Below are 19,078 nucleotides of genomic sequence, written 5' to 3' on the forward strand. Positions count from 1 at the left end.
TAGTACCCCTCACAAAAATCGTGATCAATTTTTTTTTCTTTTTTTTTTGTTATATATATCCTAGCTTGTGTTTTGTAATTGTCATTTCAGTGCTCACAACCATTTCTCATCAGGGTCTATCTGTATCGATTACAATCAACCTCGTCCTTCTCCAATTAGGCAATCACCTCCCCCTCACTTCTCCCCCCATTTTCGTATCCAAATTTCGTATTCGTGTATCGGCCACGATTTTAACCTAGCCCCCTCTCCCTCTCCCTACCCCACTCCACCCCACTTCACTTCTCCCATATTATTTTTGAAAAATAGCTCCCCATTACTATCCAAATTAAAAATAAAAAATATAAATAAATAAAACTCTTTGGCGCGCTCAATACACTTGCTCATCTACTCCCCTCTTCTCTCGCAAAATTGTTTCTCCACTTTCGCTCTAGTTCTTATTTGAAAAGCCGTAATTTTATGGGTAGGAATTTACCTAACTTGTTTGGTTAATACGAGAATTTGAAATGTCAATGAATTTTGATTGATCAAGAATTCAAGATAGGCTCGGTAATTCATTTTCGAGTTTGGTAGGAAGCGTAAATTCCCATGAATTTCTACTACTATTTTTGTTTATTTTTATGTCAACCATACAAGTGACACAACAAACATAGTTCGTATCAATTTTCATGAATTTTTACTCTGCTTCAGTTGTCAACCTAACTAACATACCTATACCAAAAATACTTCACCCAAACTCAAATTGTAATATTATACTACAAAATTCAATTTAGACCCACACAAAAGTTGACCTAAACTAATCCGAACAATTAAATTAGATATAACTTGGCTCGAAAATTGATCTCAACCCCTAGACAAGAATTCAAAAGAAAAAATTTATCTTGAATGTTAGAAAAATCGAATTACTCACCAAGTTACCTACTAGATAAAACTCGGATCAAATTTACTCAATCCAAACGACCTTATTTCGATCACCACTCGTCCACTCAATTTGAAGGGAACGGGTACAAGTAGTGGTACAACTGCAGCTGGTGATTATTCTGATGATATAATTAATACCCACAAGTCCACAACGTTTAATCTATAAACAAAAGCCGCCCTTTTTCATGCACGACCCATTGATATATGATAAGATAAGGTTTTTATTTGATTTCTTTGAACCCCAGAAGTTAAAAAAAAAAAAAAAAATGGAGGAAAAATTATCAACATTTGCAAAATCATCAACACCTTCACCAATTCAACAACTTTCTCATCTTGCTCAACGTTGCAATGCCATTAATCTTGCTGAAGGTTTCCCTGATTTTCCTGCTCCTTCCCATATCAAAAATGCTGCTGTTTCTGCCATTAATTCTGACTTTAATCAATACAGGTTTTACATTATTTTCTCTCTCCTCTATTTTTTTCCTTCTATATTTGAGTATTTATTTGTACCCACCTTCCTATTTATGGGTTATTGATGGTTTGACCCATGATTTGAATTAATTTAGTTTCCTATTTATGGGTTATTCTTCATGAATATTCTTGGGATGCTTGGTTATTGCCTTATTGTTATAGAACTAGTAAATTTAATTATTTCTATAGTACAACCGGTTGCACGATACAACTAAGATTATTTTTTTGTCTTCACCAAAAAAAAAAAAGATTATTTTTTTGTGTCGTTTGCTTGTATGGGCGAGGTCCAAATAAGTAGTATGTGGGTAAGAACGAGTTTTCTCAGGCATATGTGGGTAAATTATGATCACGCCACCTGAGAGTGTGAGAGGGTGTAAAATTATATTCGGTGTATAATAGACCTATAATTTAATTTATTTTAGTTTCCTAGGGTTATTCTTGATGGATATTCTTGGGATACTTTGTTAAAAAAATTGGAAAATTAGGCAATTTCTATCAAACAACCCAATGCATGATACAACCAAATAAGCAAATGGGTAAAAAAAAAAAAAAGTGTTCCGAGGGGACATATACAAATATTGGATAGATTATGATTATGCCACACGGGAATGTGAGAGGATGTAAAATTACACCGGGGTTATAATGGACATGCTGATGGTTTGCATTTGTTAGCAGTCTTAGCACTAGAACGGGGTGTTAATTCGGGTAAACAGTTCTGGTTTGGATTGGGTTTATCAGTTTCGGGTTATAACGGGTTAAAATAATTAGCGGGTCGGTTTTGAAAATCATCGGGTCAGTTCGGTTTGGTTTTTTTAATTGCAGTTTCTATTCGGATCGGGTCTTTATCAGGTCGGGTTCTAGTCGGTTCGGGTCATAATCAATTTGGGTTGAACCTGGTCAATTTGAAAATGGGTTTAGCCTGTTTAAAGTGGGTTTCGGTTAAAAATAGTTTGGGTCTTAATCAGGACGGGTCGTAATTGGTTCGGGTCATAATCAATTTGGGTTAAAGTGGGTCGGTTCGAAAATGAGTTTCGGTTCAAAACAGATCGAGTGAAATCGGGTCCAATCATTATTGTTTCAGGTTATAATCGGTTTAGATTGAACTTGGTTGGTTTGAAAACGAGTTTACCCAATTTGAAGCGGGTTTCAGTTCAAATCATATCATGTTAAAATTGAGTCGGATGATCATCGAGTCGAGTAAGTTAACGGGTAGGAAGGGGTCATGTTATAATCAAGTCAAGTCATAAATAAGTTGGGTTTATCGAGTAGTAGGTTGAAACGGATTAGATCATAAATATATTAGGTTACAGGTTGTAAATGACTCAGTCATAACGGGTTACGGGTGTTAAACGGTTTGATCTCAACGGGTTACGGGTCGTAAACGGTTTGGTCACAACGGGTTACGGATTATAAATGGTTCGGTCACAACGGGTTACGGGTTAGAACGATTTAGGTTTATCGGATTTTTGCCGGGTTTTAACGGTTTTCGGTTTAAAATGGGTCGGGTTACTATCGGGTTTAGACGTAATCGGTTTGGGTTGCTTTCAGTTTCGGGTAGTAACGGTTTGGCTTGATAACGGGTCGGGTTAGTAACAGTTCGCACAAATTCGATTCAGTTTAGTTTCGGGTTGGAAAAAATTGGGTCAGGTCAGTTTTTGGTTTCCAAAAAATGGGTTTTAAACAGTTCAGTTCCTTTTTGGATCGGTTTGAAACAGTCGGGTTTAATGGTTTGGGTCAGAAACTGACAACTCGTGTCTAGAAGTAAATATGTTGTATACAAGTATGGAGTTGATATTTTAATTTCATTTGATGTGGACCAATCTTATAAGGACCATCTCTGTTTTATCATAGAAGGGGAGTATTGAATGTGCCTAATAGGTAGTTTTGAGCTGGAATTATTATACTATGGGTGCTCAAAAGATGGTTGAAGTATGTATAAAATGATTATCTGCATATGTTTTTGCTAGTTGGGACGAGGCCAGGATTAGTTACCAGTTTGGATGTTATAAGGATTTAAATTGTGTTATTTACACAGAAGTCTCTTTTGCTTCCGAGCTGATTAGAATTGTCTATAAAGCAGTGTTGAAGTATAGCTTATACGAGCAAGTTTGCTGATTAAAGATGACCTAGGCTATTATAGTTATAGGATTATGATCCTTGAGATTTGATTTGGTATATGGAGTCTGAATCTGACTAGATTTGTAGACATGTGCAGGAAATATGTGATTATGTAGCAAAGAATATGAAAGACATGCACGGTATGGATATTGACCCTGCAACAGATATAGTGATTTGTTGTGGTCAAACTGAGGCGTTTGCTGCAGCAATGTTTGCCTGTAAGTTCAACTTATGCTTGGTAGAATGCAACACAAGGTAATGCAATGGCTAAAAGGAAGACGTGCACACTATCTGGCAGAAATTGCATTACATTGTGTTTTCAGTAAATTTTAAGATAGTAGTTCTAACAAGTTTTCAATGGTATTCTCTGAATGCCATATGCAGTAATTGACCGGGGTGATGAAGTTATCGTGCTTGACCCGTCATATGAGACATATGAATCTTGCATTAGTATGGCTGGAGGAGTCCCAGTAAGCCCTTTTTTATGGTTTGCTTAAGGCTTAATTCAGCTCACTACTCCCGAATGATTTAATAGAAGATGGCTAAACATACTCCGTATATCATTTGCCTGAACTCTGATTTTTTGGCCAGATATTTGTGCCCTTAGACCCTCCTTATTGGACTCTGGACCCAGAAAAACTCATGAAGGCTTGTACTTCCAAGACAAAAGCTATAGTATTGAACAGGTTTGGAATTATTTTGCAGTTCTTTACTCTCCAATAATTAATTAGTCATGCGGCTATTGAGGAGAAAATAAAGGAGCAATTTTGAATAACTTTGCAATAGGCTTTAAATGCTATTTGTCAAAAGAAGAAAAATTGTGTTAGCTTGGTATCAGCACTAGATTGGTTTGATGAGTATGATGACTATGTTTCAAATCACAACTATGTAGTATACTGAAACTGCTACGTATAATGTAAATTACTGATACAAAATGACAGCCCTCATAATCCTACAGGGAAAGTGTTTGGAGTAGACGAGCTGGACATAATTGCTGAAGCTTGCCAAAAATGGGACTGCCTAGCTGTTACAGATGAAGTACGGGCAGATAATTTTCTTACTTCAATTGGCATCAAAGTTTTTTTTTTTATTTGAGGTTCAGCGTACTATATGGTGTCCCATCATGTCTTTGTTTTTGCATACTAATGCTGTTTTTATGATCAATAGTTGCCATAAGACTTATGACATCTACTAGAGTACTAGGTGACAGTGAAACCCACATCTTATATTGAGATAATCATGTTTTCCAGGTGTATGAATACATAACTTATGATAATGAAAGGCACATATCCCTCGCTTCTCTTCCAGGAATGCAAGAGCGGACCATCATCACTTCTTCTTTGTCTAAAACTTATTGTGTGACAGGTGATCTCAACTGCCTTCCCATACCATGCAACCATTTTCATATTTGGCATTTCTTATCCAGGGATGGATCCTATCTTCTTAAGTGGCACTCTCGCATACAGGGTTGGATCCATGTTATCAGATTTATTACTTGTGGAGTTATGGGGACAATTCTTTGCAATTAAATTTGGGAATTTTGAAAGTTATGAAATATGAAATTGAGTTTCTTTTTCCTGTTATAAAATTGGCCAGTTGCTCTTGTTAAAATTTTCTAATCTTGGTAAATTGTTTTGCCTGGTAAATAATTTTCTGGATCATCTCTACTCTTGTAGGTTGGAGAATCGGATGGGCCATTGCCCCTGCATGTATAGCTGATGCTATAAGAAACATACATATAAGACTAACAGATTCTGCTCCAGCACCTTTCCAAGAAGCTGCCTTGGTAGCTTTGCAGAGCCCCCCAGAATATTACAAGTCACTTAGAACAGTAAGATTTATAACAGCTAAATATGTCTCCTCCTGATAGTGCAGTGCTGCAGTCTCTAAAAAAATTTATCACTACAACTTCTGTTTCCTAGGACTTTGAATCCAGAAGGGACTTCATAGCAGAATTGCTCAGTGGGATTGGTTTTCAGACTGAGTTTAAGCCTCAGGGTTCATTTTTCATGTTCGCAGAGCTTCCCAAGGATTACAGTAACTGTGACGTAAGTTGTGTCTTCTCAATACTTTCTATTTGCATTATTTTAGTAATGGAATGCTTATGCAGTTTATGTGTCACCACTCGCCATCCTCCAAAGAAAAAGATTGTCTTATAGCAAACTATTAATCAATATGGATTATGATGGAGGAGGCATTATTCATCAAGTAATCAACTATATAAATATCAAACTATTAGGTGACGAGTGTTTATTGATGCATGTTATTTTGTATTTTATGTATTGGATTTATATTTCATTATCAGCATCCTGATTGTCACCTTAATGCCTTTCCAAAGTTATAACAGAGATTTACAAATTGCGAAAACTGCATATCACAAATTTACAATCCCATTAAACCCGAAATACTGCCAATAAATCCCCAAAGTCCTTATAGCACAACCTAAGTTCCCCTGAGGGCCCCCCTGATATGCATTCTTAGCTTATCATGGCTATAAACTTGTCAACCCTTGGGGAAATTAGATGTATATATCGCCTTAACTCTTGTAATATGCAGAGGCTATTACCCTTGGACCCTGGATTAAAATGAAATGACTACCTGTGTGCATAACTACGAATTATAAGCAGCACACAGAGCTTGTTTAGTCGTTTATAGTTAGTCCATAGCAAACCAAAGCTAAGTTTTTTGTCATAATTGTCAATTCAATGTGTGTGTGTTGAATTTCACTAAATTTCAGGGTCACTTTCTTGCAGATAGATTTTGTCGAAGAACTGATAAAACAGGCAGGCGTAGTTGCAGTTCCAGGATGTGGATTTTTCCATACAAAGCGTCCACCTGATGGTTATCAAAGAAGGTACATCAGATTTGCTTTCTGCAAAAGCAGTCAGACACTAATTGCTGCACTCCGTAGGATAAGTGCACTTCTAAACTCGTCTGGTCATCTCAAGCTCTTTCACTCTGAAAATGACCCAGAGACAGTTTTGTAATCTGTTGTTGAAATTCATCAATTATGCTGTTCTTTATTAGCAACATAGATGCATCATATTAAAATGGTAATTCAATTCTTTCACTTATTTTTGTTATAGATGAAAGCTCGTGTATTGTATGGGTTTTTACTATATAAATCTCAAGAAAAGACGTTTTTCTTAGTTAGATAGACTCTAAGATTTTATTTTAATTATTTGATTTATTTCTTTTTTTTGAAAGGAAATTATTTGATATATTTCACTATTTAATAGTTTTAGACAAAAAACAGATAATAATTTAATTAAACTGCTATTATATTGCCTATTAGAAAAGTATAATTTTTTTTTTCAATGTAATTATAATGCGAATTTATTCATTATTGTTTTTTATTTTATTTGTTGTTGTTAGTTATATGACAGATGAATTTTTTAAATATGAATAAATTGTAAATATGATATTTCATTAGTTAAATATTAGCGAAAGATAATTTTTTTATCTTTAAATAATTTAAATCATAAATTATTATTCGCTGATTTTTGCACTAGAAATTAAACTCTCAATATCATTCATTAAAATTGTGTATATTTATGAATATCATTCATTAAATATATGGATAAAATTCATAATATCATAAGATAATTTTTTAATTTTAACACTAAAGTTATCTTTTGTTGTTTTATTTATTTTATGTGACGCTTGAATTTAAAATCCCAAACCTTATTCACTAATTAAATAAATTATTAATCTAATTTTTCATTAGACAAAATAATACATTTTATTATGTGGCAAGCCAGATGCTCCCGAAAAATGCCTACTTTATTTATATATATTATATTTTATATATTTCTTATAATATTTTAATCTCTAACAATTTTTTTTTGTTTAAATTTTTAACATATATTTCAAAGGAAAAATGGAAATTAAAAATTCAACCTTTGTACTTTCTTCTCTAAAAAAAATCAACCTTCATTTAATTCCACAAAAATCAATCTTTATACCTCATCTAAAGATCCATTACCTATTAATGACCGATTTTGTACGTTATATGCCACGTGTTAGCTATTAACAGGTCATTAAAAATAAAAATAAAAAAAAAATCAGAAAACCCAGCCCCACCCTCCTTCCCTGACCACCCCATATCCACCAGCCATTAGAACCCAGCAACTCCACTGGAAAAAAAAAATTTAAAAATTAACAACCACCATTCCACTAACTAGCCAATAACACCACCACCTCCACCAGTCAGCTACCTTTTTCCCCTTCTCCTTCGCTGCCGGTGCACGACACAACTTCCCAATCGCCGGCCACCCTCAACCAACCCCCAGCCCCTACCCGACTCTTTCTCCGCTTTGACCACCGCCTGAAACTTGCATCCCCGTCTCGCCTGAAGCCCGTAACCCATCTTCAACCCCTTTGGTTGAAACCTGTAACCAATCCCATCCCCTCACGTGAAACGGATTCTCCTCTCACTAACAAACTGCCCACCGACATCTAGCTCGCACCACCACTGTCTCCAAACCACCATTTACCTCACGAATAATGTTTGTGTTAGCGAAAGCTTTGAGGATTTGAGGGTCACAGTCGAAGAGTTTGACGGATGTGAGGGTAGTTTGGGGAGTGAGGAAGTTAGTAACTGAGGAAGGTGGTGGGAGGTTGTCGGCGACGCGGCCAAAGTTGACGTTGGTGAAGGAGGAAGTTGCGGTGGAAAGGAGGAGGAGAAGGAGGAGAGAGAAAATGAGGAGGAAGTGGATGTGATTCGTCGTTTTTTGTTGGGGTAGGTCGTGGTGGTTATGGTTGTGGTGGCGTAGATGGTGGCGGCTGCGGGTGTGTGTTGTTTCAGTTTTGAGGAGAGAGAAGGAGTGAGAAGAGAAAGTAATATATATATATATATATATATATATATATATATATATATATATATATATATATATATATATATATATATATATATATATAACCTGTTTAACAAGTTAAATGTCAAATGGATCTGTTGGTGAAGGTAGGGTATAAAGGTTAGATTTTTGTGGGATTAAGGGTCTATTCACATTTACTGAACTGAGCTGAGCTGAATTGAATTGAACTGAACTGAATTGATTGGAGCTGAACTGAAATGAGCTGAAATGAATATTTGAGAGAAGGAAATTAGGAGCTAAATTTAATTAAACTGAACTGAAATTAAGCTGAAGTGAACAGGCCCTAAATGAAAGTTAGATTTTTTAGAGAAGAAAGTGCAAATGTTGAATTTTTAATTTTCATTTTTCCAATTTCAAATAAACTTTTAAAGAATGTAAAGTTATTTCTTGCATTAAAAGTTTTAAATTTTTTTATAAATATTTCATCTTATTCATCGGATATTTAGGTAAAACCATTAATATCAAAAGATGATATTTATTTTTAAGATAATTTAAATCCTAATATCAAAATATAATTTTTAGTTTTTTTTAAGTAATTTAAATCTTTATCTCTAAATATAATTTTTAGTTCATTATAAAAATGGATAATTTTTAAGTTTTTTGAATAATATAAATCGTAATAAATCTCTATTCGTTGTTTTTACTTATATGGCAAAATTCTTAAATATAATTCGTCATTTTTGCTTAGGTGGTGAGTGGATTTTAAATTTTTTTTTTTAAAAAAACAAATCTAATTTCTAATTGATCGAAATAATAACTTTGCTTATGTGGCATGTTGAATGCTTCCCGAAAAATGCCTACTTTATATGTATACTAGTGTGTGTCCCGAACATTGCCTCGGGTACCCATTTTAAGGAGTGTACTTATTTGTGGGCATGTATATTACCATTATTATTTTTTTAAAATGTTAAATACAAAAGAGAGTAGGAATACTACATATATTTTTTTTTTCACATTTGTTATTATTTTCTGTTTTTGTAAGATGCACTATATTCATTGGTCTACTACGATCAATGTTTGTGAAGTATACATAAGGAAAAAAAATGTAGTTAAGATATTGTTTATCAAAGTTCTATGTCGATATATATGCTAAATTTCAATGGAACGCTAAAAAAATAGAAGGAGTATAATTTTGTGAAAAGAAGAGTGAGTCAGTAAAAAAATAAAAATAAATAAAAAGTTAAAAGTAATTATATTTTTTTAACCGTAAAATCAACATATTATATTATTAGCCTAATTTGACCATTTGTAATATGTGGCTGGTAAATGGGCTACGGAGGCTTTGTATAAGAATGAAAGTATTTTTATTTTTAATTTTATTTTATTTAATTTTTTTTTTTTTTTTTGGGAATGAATATTATCAGATGAAATGATATTAAAGTAGAGTACTTTCATTTTTCTTGTTCAGTCACTTTGGTCTGATGGTTTCAGTCTTTATCTTTCATTTATTTTTCTTACCTTCTTGTATATAATGAACCCTCCATCAACATCCTTTGTTCTTAAGTCCAATTCCCATAAATTGATGATTGTTCCTCTTTGGGTTTAATACTTTTCACTATCTGGTGATCCTCACTTTTAAAATCCAGTCTTATTTGTTGTTTTTGATTTCTAAATCCTTGATCAAATTATAATTTACTTGTTCATGTGATGTTCTATGCATGTGAATGGTTAGAGCATAATTTTATAAATATAAATTGAGAAATTTGAGTTAATACAAAAAAGCAAACGGAAACTAATTGTACGTAGTATTAAATTTAGTAGTACCCTTTACCATTTATTATTTCTATTCTTCTTAAAATAAGCTGAAAAAAAAATAATATGATTAGCATACAAACGCTTTTTAAGTGAAAAATCCATAAAGTTTTAAGACCTTGCTAACATTGATATGAATTTACTTCAAGATTCTCTTGTATTGTATAGTTCCTGTTGTTTCCTGTTTTTTATAGTTTTTTTACTTCGTTAATTTCATTAACAAAATAAAAAATACAAACACAAATATTTTTACTAAAATAAAAAATTCTATTATTGTTAATTGGACATTCATATTAATTATGATATGGATATGTTGCTATAAATAAAATTCTATTGTCAATAAAAAGATAAAAAAAAAATTTCAAAAGAATTATAAATTATTTTATGCATACTTTTTATCCAAAACAAATCTATCCAATCTAATTTAACGTGACATTTAATCTAATCACAATAATATCTATTTGTCGCCTACGTGGCTCGACACTTGACGAAAAATGGAATGCCAAGTGTAGCTGTCTCGTGGCCTGGCTGCGAGATCGGCTTTGGATTGTCCTAAACTTTTTAGCTTGAATGTTAAATACGATCCTATAACCCCTTTTGATAATGTAAAGTATTTAGACATACGATATCATATCACTTATTTATATAATAGTATACTTTTTGTAGCTTTAATTTATTTTATATTTTTTGTAGTTTAATTTATCTGAAAATAGATATTTATGTTTTTATTAACTTGATATATTTTTTTTATTGAACTTAAATTATTTCTAATGAACTGAAAGTATTTTTACCAAATAAAATTATTTTCGGATTAAAACTTATTTATACTGATTTTCTATTTTTTATTTAATTAAAATATATTATAAATGAATCTCATTTTGAAGAACTTAATCGAATTTTATGATGGAAATAGTATTGAGTTATAAGATATTTATTAAAAGTTATAATTATTAACTTTGTTTTTATGAAATATTAGAAGTACATCGACAATATAATACTGTACAACATTGTATCTTAAAAAAATCTATCCTAAATTCGCTTACTTAGCATCCTATGTGTCACAATAATACCTATTTGTCGCCTACGTGGCTCAACACTTGGCGAAAAACTGAAATGCCAAGTGTTGATGTCTCGTGGTCTGGCTACAAGACCGACTTTATATATTAGTGATATATAAAGTGATATATATATACATATATATGTATGTAGTGATATATAAAGTGATATAAATATACATATATATATTAGTGATATGTATATGTATGCATATATATATATGCATACATATACATATATATATACATATATATGTATATATATACATATATATATATGTATGTAGAATTATGATCATGTGAGAACCAAGGTGAATAATAGGAACTAGGAACTAATCTCAGCCATTGATCGCACTCCATCTAATGGCTCACATTGCACCCGCTCTCATTAATGGCATTCTCGTAATTACGCTGTTTTTAAACTTTTTTCCAATTTTTTTAACTTTTAAGGCAATTTCATTTACTTTAAGACTGATTTCATTTACTTTTACTAAATTTTCATTTACTTTTGAGAAATAAAACTGAAAACTACTTTATAAAGTTAAAATATTACAAAAATGCCATTAATGACACGGGAAGCATGTGAGTCGTCCGATTAACATGATCTAAGGGCCTAGATTAGTTCCTAGTTCTTATTTTAGCCTTGGTTCTCATTATAACTTGGTTATATATATTATTAACTTCTATTTTTAGGCATCTATTTTTAAATACTTATTTGTCTCTATCATTCATTAGGGGTTATGAGAGGGTTATATAGCTAATAACGCGGTGTACTGTTGTATTAAAAAAAATCTTAAATTTATTTTATAATATCTTTGTCCATATAATAACTTGCTTAGTCATACATAAAGAGAGTTTTCTACTTGATTCTTGTGTCTTAGTCATACATAAAGAGAGCTTTCTACTTGACCTTTATGTCGGGCCAAAAATCTACCCAAAATCCACTCAAAATTCGGGCCAATTCAGGCTACTTTGATAAGTTTTCTTAGGTCAAATTAGATCAATTACAATTCAAAACGAGGAATTTTAAAAGAAGGAATTTTATGTATTTGTAAATACATAATAATGATAAACATAGGGGGTTATTAAACGTCGCTCCCATTTTACAAGGGAACGCTCACATTTTTTTTAATGAATTTTCATTTTTACCCCTAGCATATAAATACTCACGACTCATCCACGACACTCACAACTCTCATATTTCACTCTCTAACCTCACTATAAAACTCTCATTTTATCTCTCTAAAAATTAAAAAAATTAAATTAATTAAAATCTGAAAAAAAAACACACCACCACCAACAACCACCGACAACCACCAATTGAAGGAGGTGACAAAGGCGATGGCTGATCCGCAACGCATAAGGGTGACAAACGGCGGTAGGGGCTTGGGCAGCGGTGGAGTCGGCGGCGGCGAACAGGTAAAGTAAAAAAAAAAATCGGAAATCCAGGTCTTCCGCCTAGAATTTCCGGAAAAACCACGGAGGATCCGCCTGAAATATCCAGATCCTCCTTGGTTTTTCCGAAAATTTTAGGTGAAATTTGAGATCCGCCTGAAACTTCCGGAAAAACCAAGGAGATCCGAAAATTTCAAGCGGATCCTCCAAGGTTTTTCCGGAAAATCCAGGCGGATGTCCTGAATTTCCGTTTTTTTTGTTTTTTTTTTAAATTTTTTTCGTGAATAATTTAGTTTAAAAACTGTTTGTGATTATGATTATTGTTAAAACAACATGATTAATAATTATTAGTAATGTTATTGTTAGTATGATTATTGTTATGTTGATTATTGTATTTATTATTATTATTATTACTATATTCAAAAACATACAAAGTTATACAACTTATAGAAAATTAGTGGGAAGCCGAGATACAATCTGGGCCCCTACTTCTCTAGCTATAGAAAAGTCGATCCTAGTAAAGATATGAGCTGCAGCACGCGCCCCAATATCCTGAGTCTTCGAGAACTTCTAGATCCGCTTCAGCAATGCAACAACCTCCTTTTCTAACTCCCTAAGAGAAGAGAAAGAGAAAGGAAGGAAGCCATATCCAATTGCTTGACAACTGGATTCATACTTGACCCGCTTTCGATTGGCCGCATCAGTCACTACCCGTCTAGAACAAAGTCAGAAAGCCCAAACTGTGTCAAAGGAGAAGACCCTGTCAAGTCAACACAGACATCGCGACCACGATCCCATGAATAAAGTAACACATCTGCAGGTCTGAGAGCCCCGTCGTTCCCTCCAGATAACCCAATGTCCACCTCCTTTCTAACTGAAATCCCTGACCGATAGCAAACATCAACAAGGGTATCCCGAACAACATTATGCCAATGTTTAATGCCCACAATACCAGCACAAGACATCGCGTGATCACCGTAAATATCCCTAGTAAAAACCCTTGAACAAGCAGATCATGGCGTCGTGATAGAGAACAATGGAACACCCAATCGGTAGCACAACACACAACGATAAGTCTTGACATTCATCGCCTGACCCAACCCCGAAATGATTATTATCATCATCATTATTATTATTATTATTATTATTATTATTACTAGTAGTAGTAGTAGTAGTAGTAGTAGTATGTTATTGTTAGTAATGATTTTTGTTATTATGATTATTGTTGTTATTGTGATTATTGTTGTTGTTGTTGTTGTTAAAATGTATTATGTTATTAGTACATTGCAAAATATGTGGTTTATAATAATTATTATTTTTGGTGATTGTGTTGATATGAAATTATTTTATTTGAATATTAATATTTGTAGTCCAACTTTAATCAAATAGTGTTTTTTGTAATTATTATTGATATTTGATTTTGTACTTATTTAATGTAGATCGAGGGTTTTAGTGCTTGTCATGCAATATCACGACGTTTGAATGCGTATGTTAGGAGACAGTCATCTCGTTCAGTAATGACCGGGTCACCGCTTCAGCATGAGCAGCAATATGGGTCTCCTAGTGGTTGGTCGGGAGACCATCAGTCAGGAGGTAGTCGGCCCATGTATTCGCCAAGTGGACTACACATCTGACGAGGAGGACGAAGACTCGGCTAGTCATGCTGGTGATCGGGACGAAGAATCGGACCCTCAGGATTATCATATGGTATATAGGGGTCAGCATGGGAGATTTGTTGGTAGTCAAGCGAGTCAGCCTACCACCAGCTCGGCAGAGACATGGTTAGTGCAGCAGCCGATGCCAGGTGGTCCTGAGGATGGGACTGTTATCCTTAGTTTTGGTGGTCACGTGGAATCATATATATGGGTCGAGAAGGAGCGAAATGTTTTGCGGTGTTTGAGTAGGTCAAAGTTGTGTTCTGAATTGGTTAAGTGGCAAGGTCGTCTTCCACATGAGCACCTTGAATTGATTGATGGTAGTTGGTTGTCTCACTTACCCGGGCTTATGTTTAAAAAACTTGATTGGCCGTTGATTTTTGCTTTTGTTGATTAAATTTACAATAACGAAGTAAAGACAACAACTAATATAGTAAAACAACGAACCTGTGGATAATTCAAACCACGTCTTCACTGCTGAATGTTGGCTCTTAACTCTATAGTTGCTCGTGTTACCAAAGTGAAGAACTTGTTTCGTCCAATATGTCACAAATTTGGTTTTATGACAAAGCCATGTTCTCTCAACATAAAGAATCACTGCTGGAAAACTTGCCCGCCTAGCTTTCATTATAGCTAGAGCATCATCATACTCCTCCTCGGTTGTAGTATCCATGATACGTTTCCATTTGCCATTTTTAAAACTCTTACCAATCTTCTTGTTTTTGAACATATCAGTTACCCTAAACTCCACATCTGCCTAGGTGGATCCGGAAGTCTCAGGCGGATCCACCTAGGTAGATCCGAATTTTTTGGGCGGATGTCCATTTTCCAGAATAAAAAAACGACTTACAGATTCATCCGACGACATCTCTGGAGTAAGAATGTTTCCGTCTCCATCGTCTAAAAACTTGATAATTTTTTTTAAAAAAAAACACGATTTTTTGGTGGTGGATCGAAAAAAGTGGGGTTGGATGTCGTGGGGACCGATATGGTGGGCTCGGGATTCACGTGTGTAGACACCCAAATGTGTCTCCCCAAAACCAAACCCAGTGATGAATACCTTTCACGTCATTTGATTATCGAACGAAGTGAAAGTGTGAAAAGTGTAGTGATGAGGATGTTTTTATTAAAATATCTCTTCTTTCTGTTTTTGAAAATATTTCTTTTCTTACCCTATTTATGAAAAACGTGCATTCCAGTTTAGTTTGGTCCATGATATGGGTCTAATAATAGTGTAGTTGGATGGGGCTTGAAAAGACCTTTCCAACGATATATTATAAGCCCAATTCCGATGAATAATGAGGAAGTTATGGCCAAAATACTAAACCGGGCCCAAACCGGATTTTACCTACGACCCAATGATCATGTGGAGGGTCCAAAGGTTTAATCCTATTCCTAAAATAATTAGGATTTAATTAGAAGCTTTTATGAGTTTCTAAAAGATCTTAGTTATCCTTTTTGAAAAGATAAAATCAAAGAGTTTGAAATTGAATAAAACTTTTCTTTTTTTTTTAGTCCTAATTCTATTCGAATTTAAAGATGTTCAAAGACAGTCAGATATTATTTTCGTGCCTCATGATCTTTATCCAAATATTATATGGTTGGATATATATTGAAATTATCTTTCCAATGATATATTATAATATTAATTCCGAGCTATAACGAAAAAGATATGAAAGGAATACGAAACTCTATCCAAAACTGACATCCTTCCACTATTTCAGCCATATCTTTTTATCTACAAAATATTTTAATCTGATTCAAATTTTTTGGAAAGTAGACTTCAAGATCTTTCCAAAGACATATTATATTCCTTATTTGGACTTCTAGATCAAAAGATATGATAAAAACAAAATCCGCTAAAACTGTCTTGCAGCGCCGGACGACAGGCTTGTCGCGCGGCGCTGCACTATGTCGCGAGGCGATGCACTCTGTTGCTCAGCGACAGAGGCTATTGCGGCAACAGCGTCGTGTTTTATTCCTTTTCGAACTCCGATTCCTTTTTTATCATATCCGGACTGTTTTCATTATAAATAGCGTCCTTAAACCTCTCTTTTTCAATCATCAACTCTCATCAAGGAATTCTTGATATTCTCTCTCTCTTTCTAGCCTAGCCTTTTACAAACACTATTCCTCATACATTGGCACTACACACACTTAGCCAAGTTCGAAGTTGCCTTCGCCCTAGACGTGAAAGGTTTGATATTTCTGAGGGTTTGGTCCCAAATCTCTACTTCAATTATTTAGTTTAATTGTTTGATTTATTATTTTCCTTGAAGTTACTAAAGCGTGTATTTTGTTATTAGAAAGAGGCACGAGGCATCAAAGTATGTAGTCTTATTGCTCTATTCTTGTAGAAAGCATGTTTATTATTTATTAATTCCTAGCATCATGTTAGGATGTTATTATTGCTTTCTAGTATCATGTCTAGGGTGCTTCCTATGCTTTCTAATATCATATCAATATCATGTTAGTATCATGCTAGGGCTAAAGCTTTGATTTTTATTATTTAGTGACATGCTAGGGTTTGTTATTAATCTTGTTAGTATCATGCCTAGGATCTTGCTATTATTATGCTTTAGCGTTATTATGATTATTATTATGATTATAATTATGATTATTATTTTTATTCATGTTGCTTGATGTTTATTATTGTTATTGCTTGATCACGCCTTTTATGCATGTTTAAAGGGAATTTGTACTTGTAATCACGCTTAATAAGATAATTAATAATCTTGTTTAGGGTTAATATGATTATAATTCAAGTGATCGCCAATAATAGTTTTATTTGTGCATTAAATTCAACCAACATAGATAAACAGGTTTAGGGTTAATCTATTGATTGCATGTTAGTCAGAAAGCACACATGAATACGAGTAGAATAAAGTAGAGGCCCATTTAGGGCAGGTTTAATCTCTTTTAGGTTGGATTTGTACCTTCATCCCCGAACACCAGTCATGGTTCCAGACCTATTGGAGTTGACGATCTCATGGATCGTTAAGGGGTGTAACCTTCACCCTGTGAACGGTTTACAAGTTCCTAAAACTTGTTGGCGACTCTTTTGCTCTAGTTTCCTTCCCTTTGGACGCCACCATACTTAAGTGTATGATCACAGTGGGGTACAAGTTTGGGGTAATGCTTGAAATATTCCCTACAACGTGGTACAAATTAAAGGGGACCGTTTTCATATAATAATGGTCATGACCAACAAAGGACCTTTTTATGCTAAAACTTGTAAAAAGGGAATAATTGTCCATTCATGTAAAAAAAGGGAGCGTTCCCTTGTAAAATGGGAGCAATGTTTAGCAGCTCACTTAACGTATTATAAAAACACATGGTAGAGAGAGAAAAGAGGAGAGAGATAGGAAAAAAGAGGCCTGTAGGTGGACCCCACTTATTTTTTTTGGTCAAATTGTCTCATGTGATGGGAAGCCACATGCTAATTGTTCCACTGTAAGCTTATATAGTACCATTGAATCTTCAGTGGTTCTATTTATGCATAATTTTTTTTTTTGAAACCAAGATAGAGCATTTTATTAATTAGCATCCAAATCCACCAAAATAAGCAAACTTTGGGGGAAAGGAGCAAATCTTACAATCTCCACATTATCACTAGTATCCAATCGAGCCACCAAGTGAGCGACGGTATTACAATTTCGTTTAACATGTGAAAGAAAGAAAGTATTGAAGTAAGCTCTATCTCTAACAATATCATCAAAAATAGCATATATAGGGGAAAAGCCTTAATCATTCGCCAACACCGCTTTTACCACATTAATTGCATCGGACTCAATCCAAATGTTCTTGTAGCCCATTCTCTGCGCAATCATCATATCATATCGCATAGTCAGTGCTTCAATGCACACAGGTGAGGAGAGATTTACCTTCATTGTTGCTTCCACAAGTAAGCATCCATCAGCATTTTTGCACACAATACCCAGCCCAGCCATGCCTTCCACAGGGACATGAGCGTCTACATTGATCTTCACACACCTAGGAGGAGGGTGTTCCCACTTGTTGAGGCTGACCGGGTTTGCTTGTACAGGTCCCGAGTGTTTAAACACCTTTTGAGCATAGCCATTATAGTCTTGAACCAGCCTATTGAAACCCGCAGCAAGCATGCCAAAATCTGGTCTCTCATCCCCAAAGACAAGGTGGTTTCTGCAATGCCAAGAGGCCCACATAAGCACAGCCATGGAGCACACCGCTTCCGCTGTATATTTCCTGTTCAACCAATACCATAACTCAGCAAAAGAGTCCATTGGAGCATCACTAAGGTTTGCTCGAAGCTCACTGCACTCCCAAATAGCCTTAGCAGCTTCACAATCAAAGAGAGCATGTGAAATAGTTTCCCTCGCAGCCCCACAAGTCTGGCATGTTGCCTCATTTGTAATATGACGGCGCATCAACCTATCCTTCACTGCTAGAAATGCCATGAACAACACTCCATAAAAAATGCTGCAGCTTAGGGGATCCTTTAGTCTTCCAAAACATCTTCCATGCCTCTTCGTCCCACTCATGAGTTGTATTGTGCTCATAACCCATCTTGGCAAACCAATACCCAGAGCGCACTGAGTATCCATCATGCTTCGTACAACCCCAGTATAATGTGTCTGCACTCTCAATTCGTGACAAAGGCACAACAAGAATTAAGCTACTGATCTCAAGAGTAAAAAGGTCCCTCACCAAGTTCGCATTCCATTCTCTTCTTTCTTCCATCAGTAGGTCTCGTATCACCATATTATCATCAGCATTATCAGGTTTCAGAGGACAAAAAGGTCTGCCATCCTTAACCAGCCAAGCATTTTTCCACACCAAAATTCCATTCCCGTTC

General features: G+C 34.5%; 2 protein-coding genes across 2 annotated transcripts; one reads left to right on the forward strand and one right to left on the reverse strand.

Moving 5' to 3' along the window:
* The first annotated feature begins 1,043 nt into the window (after positions 1-1,043).
* On the forward strand, positions 1,044-6,705 carry LOC145570377 (uncharacterized). Its single transcript, XM_081629435.1, has 9 exons — positions 1,044-1,366; positions 3,595-3,725; positions 3,892-3,977; positions 4,099-4,193; positions 4,449-4,545; positions 4,758-4,872; positions 5,184-5,338; positions 5,430-5,555; positions 6,261-6,705. Exons 1-9 carry the CDS (start codon positions 1,104-1,106, stop codon positions 6,492-6,494), a joined length of 1,302 nt encoding a protein of 433 aa, XP_081485561.1. The 5' UTR covers positions 1,044-1,103; the 3' UTR covers positions 6,495-6,705.
* Positions 6,706-17,987: 11,282 nt separating this feature from the next.
* LOC145570915 (uncharacterized) lies at positions 17,988-18,650 on the reverse strand. Its single transcript, XM_081630036.1, has one exon. The coding sequence runs from the start codon at positions 18,648-18,650 to the stop codon at positions 17,988-17,990; it is 663 nt and encodes a 220-aa protein (XP_081486162.1).
* Positions 18,651-19,078: the final 428 nt, after the last annotated feature.

Source organism: Chenopodium album, chromosome 12 (genome assembly GCF_948465745.1).
Source record: "Chenopodium album chromosome 12, dcCheAlbu1.1, whole genome shotgun sequence".
NCBI classification, from domain to species: Eukaryota; Viridiplantae; Streptophyta; class Magnoliopsida; order Caryophyllales; family Amaranthaceae; genus Chenopodium; species Chenopodium album.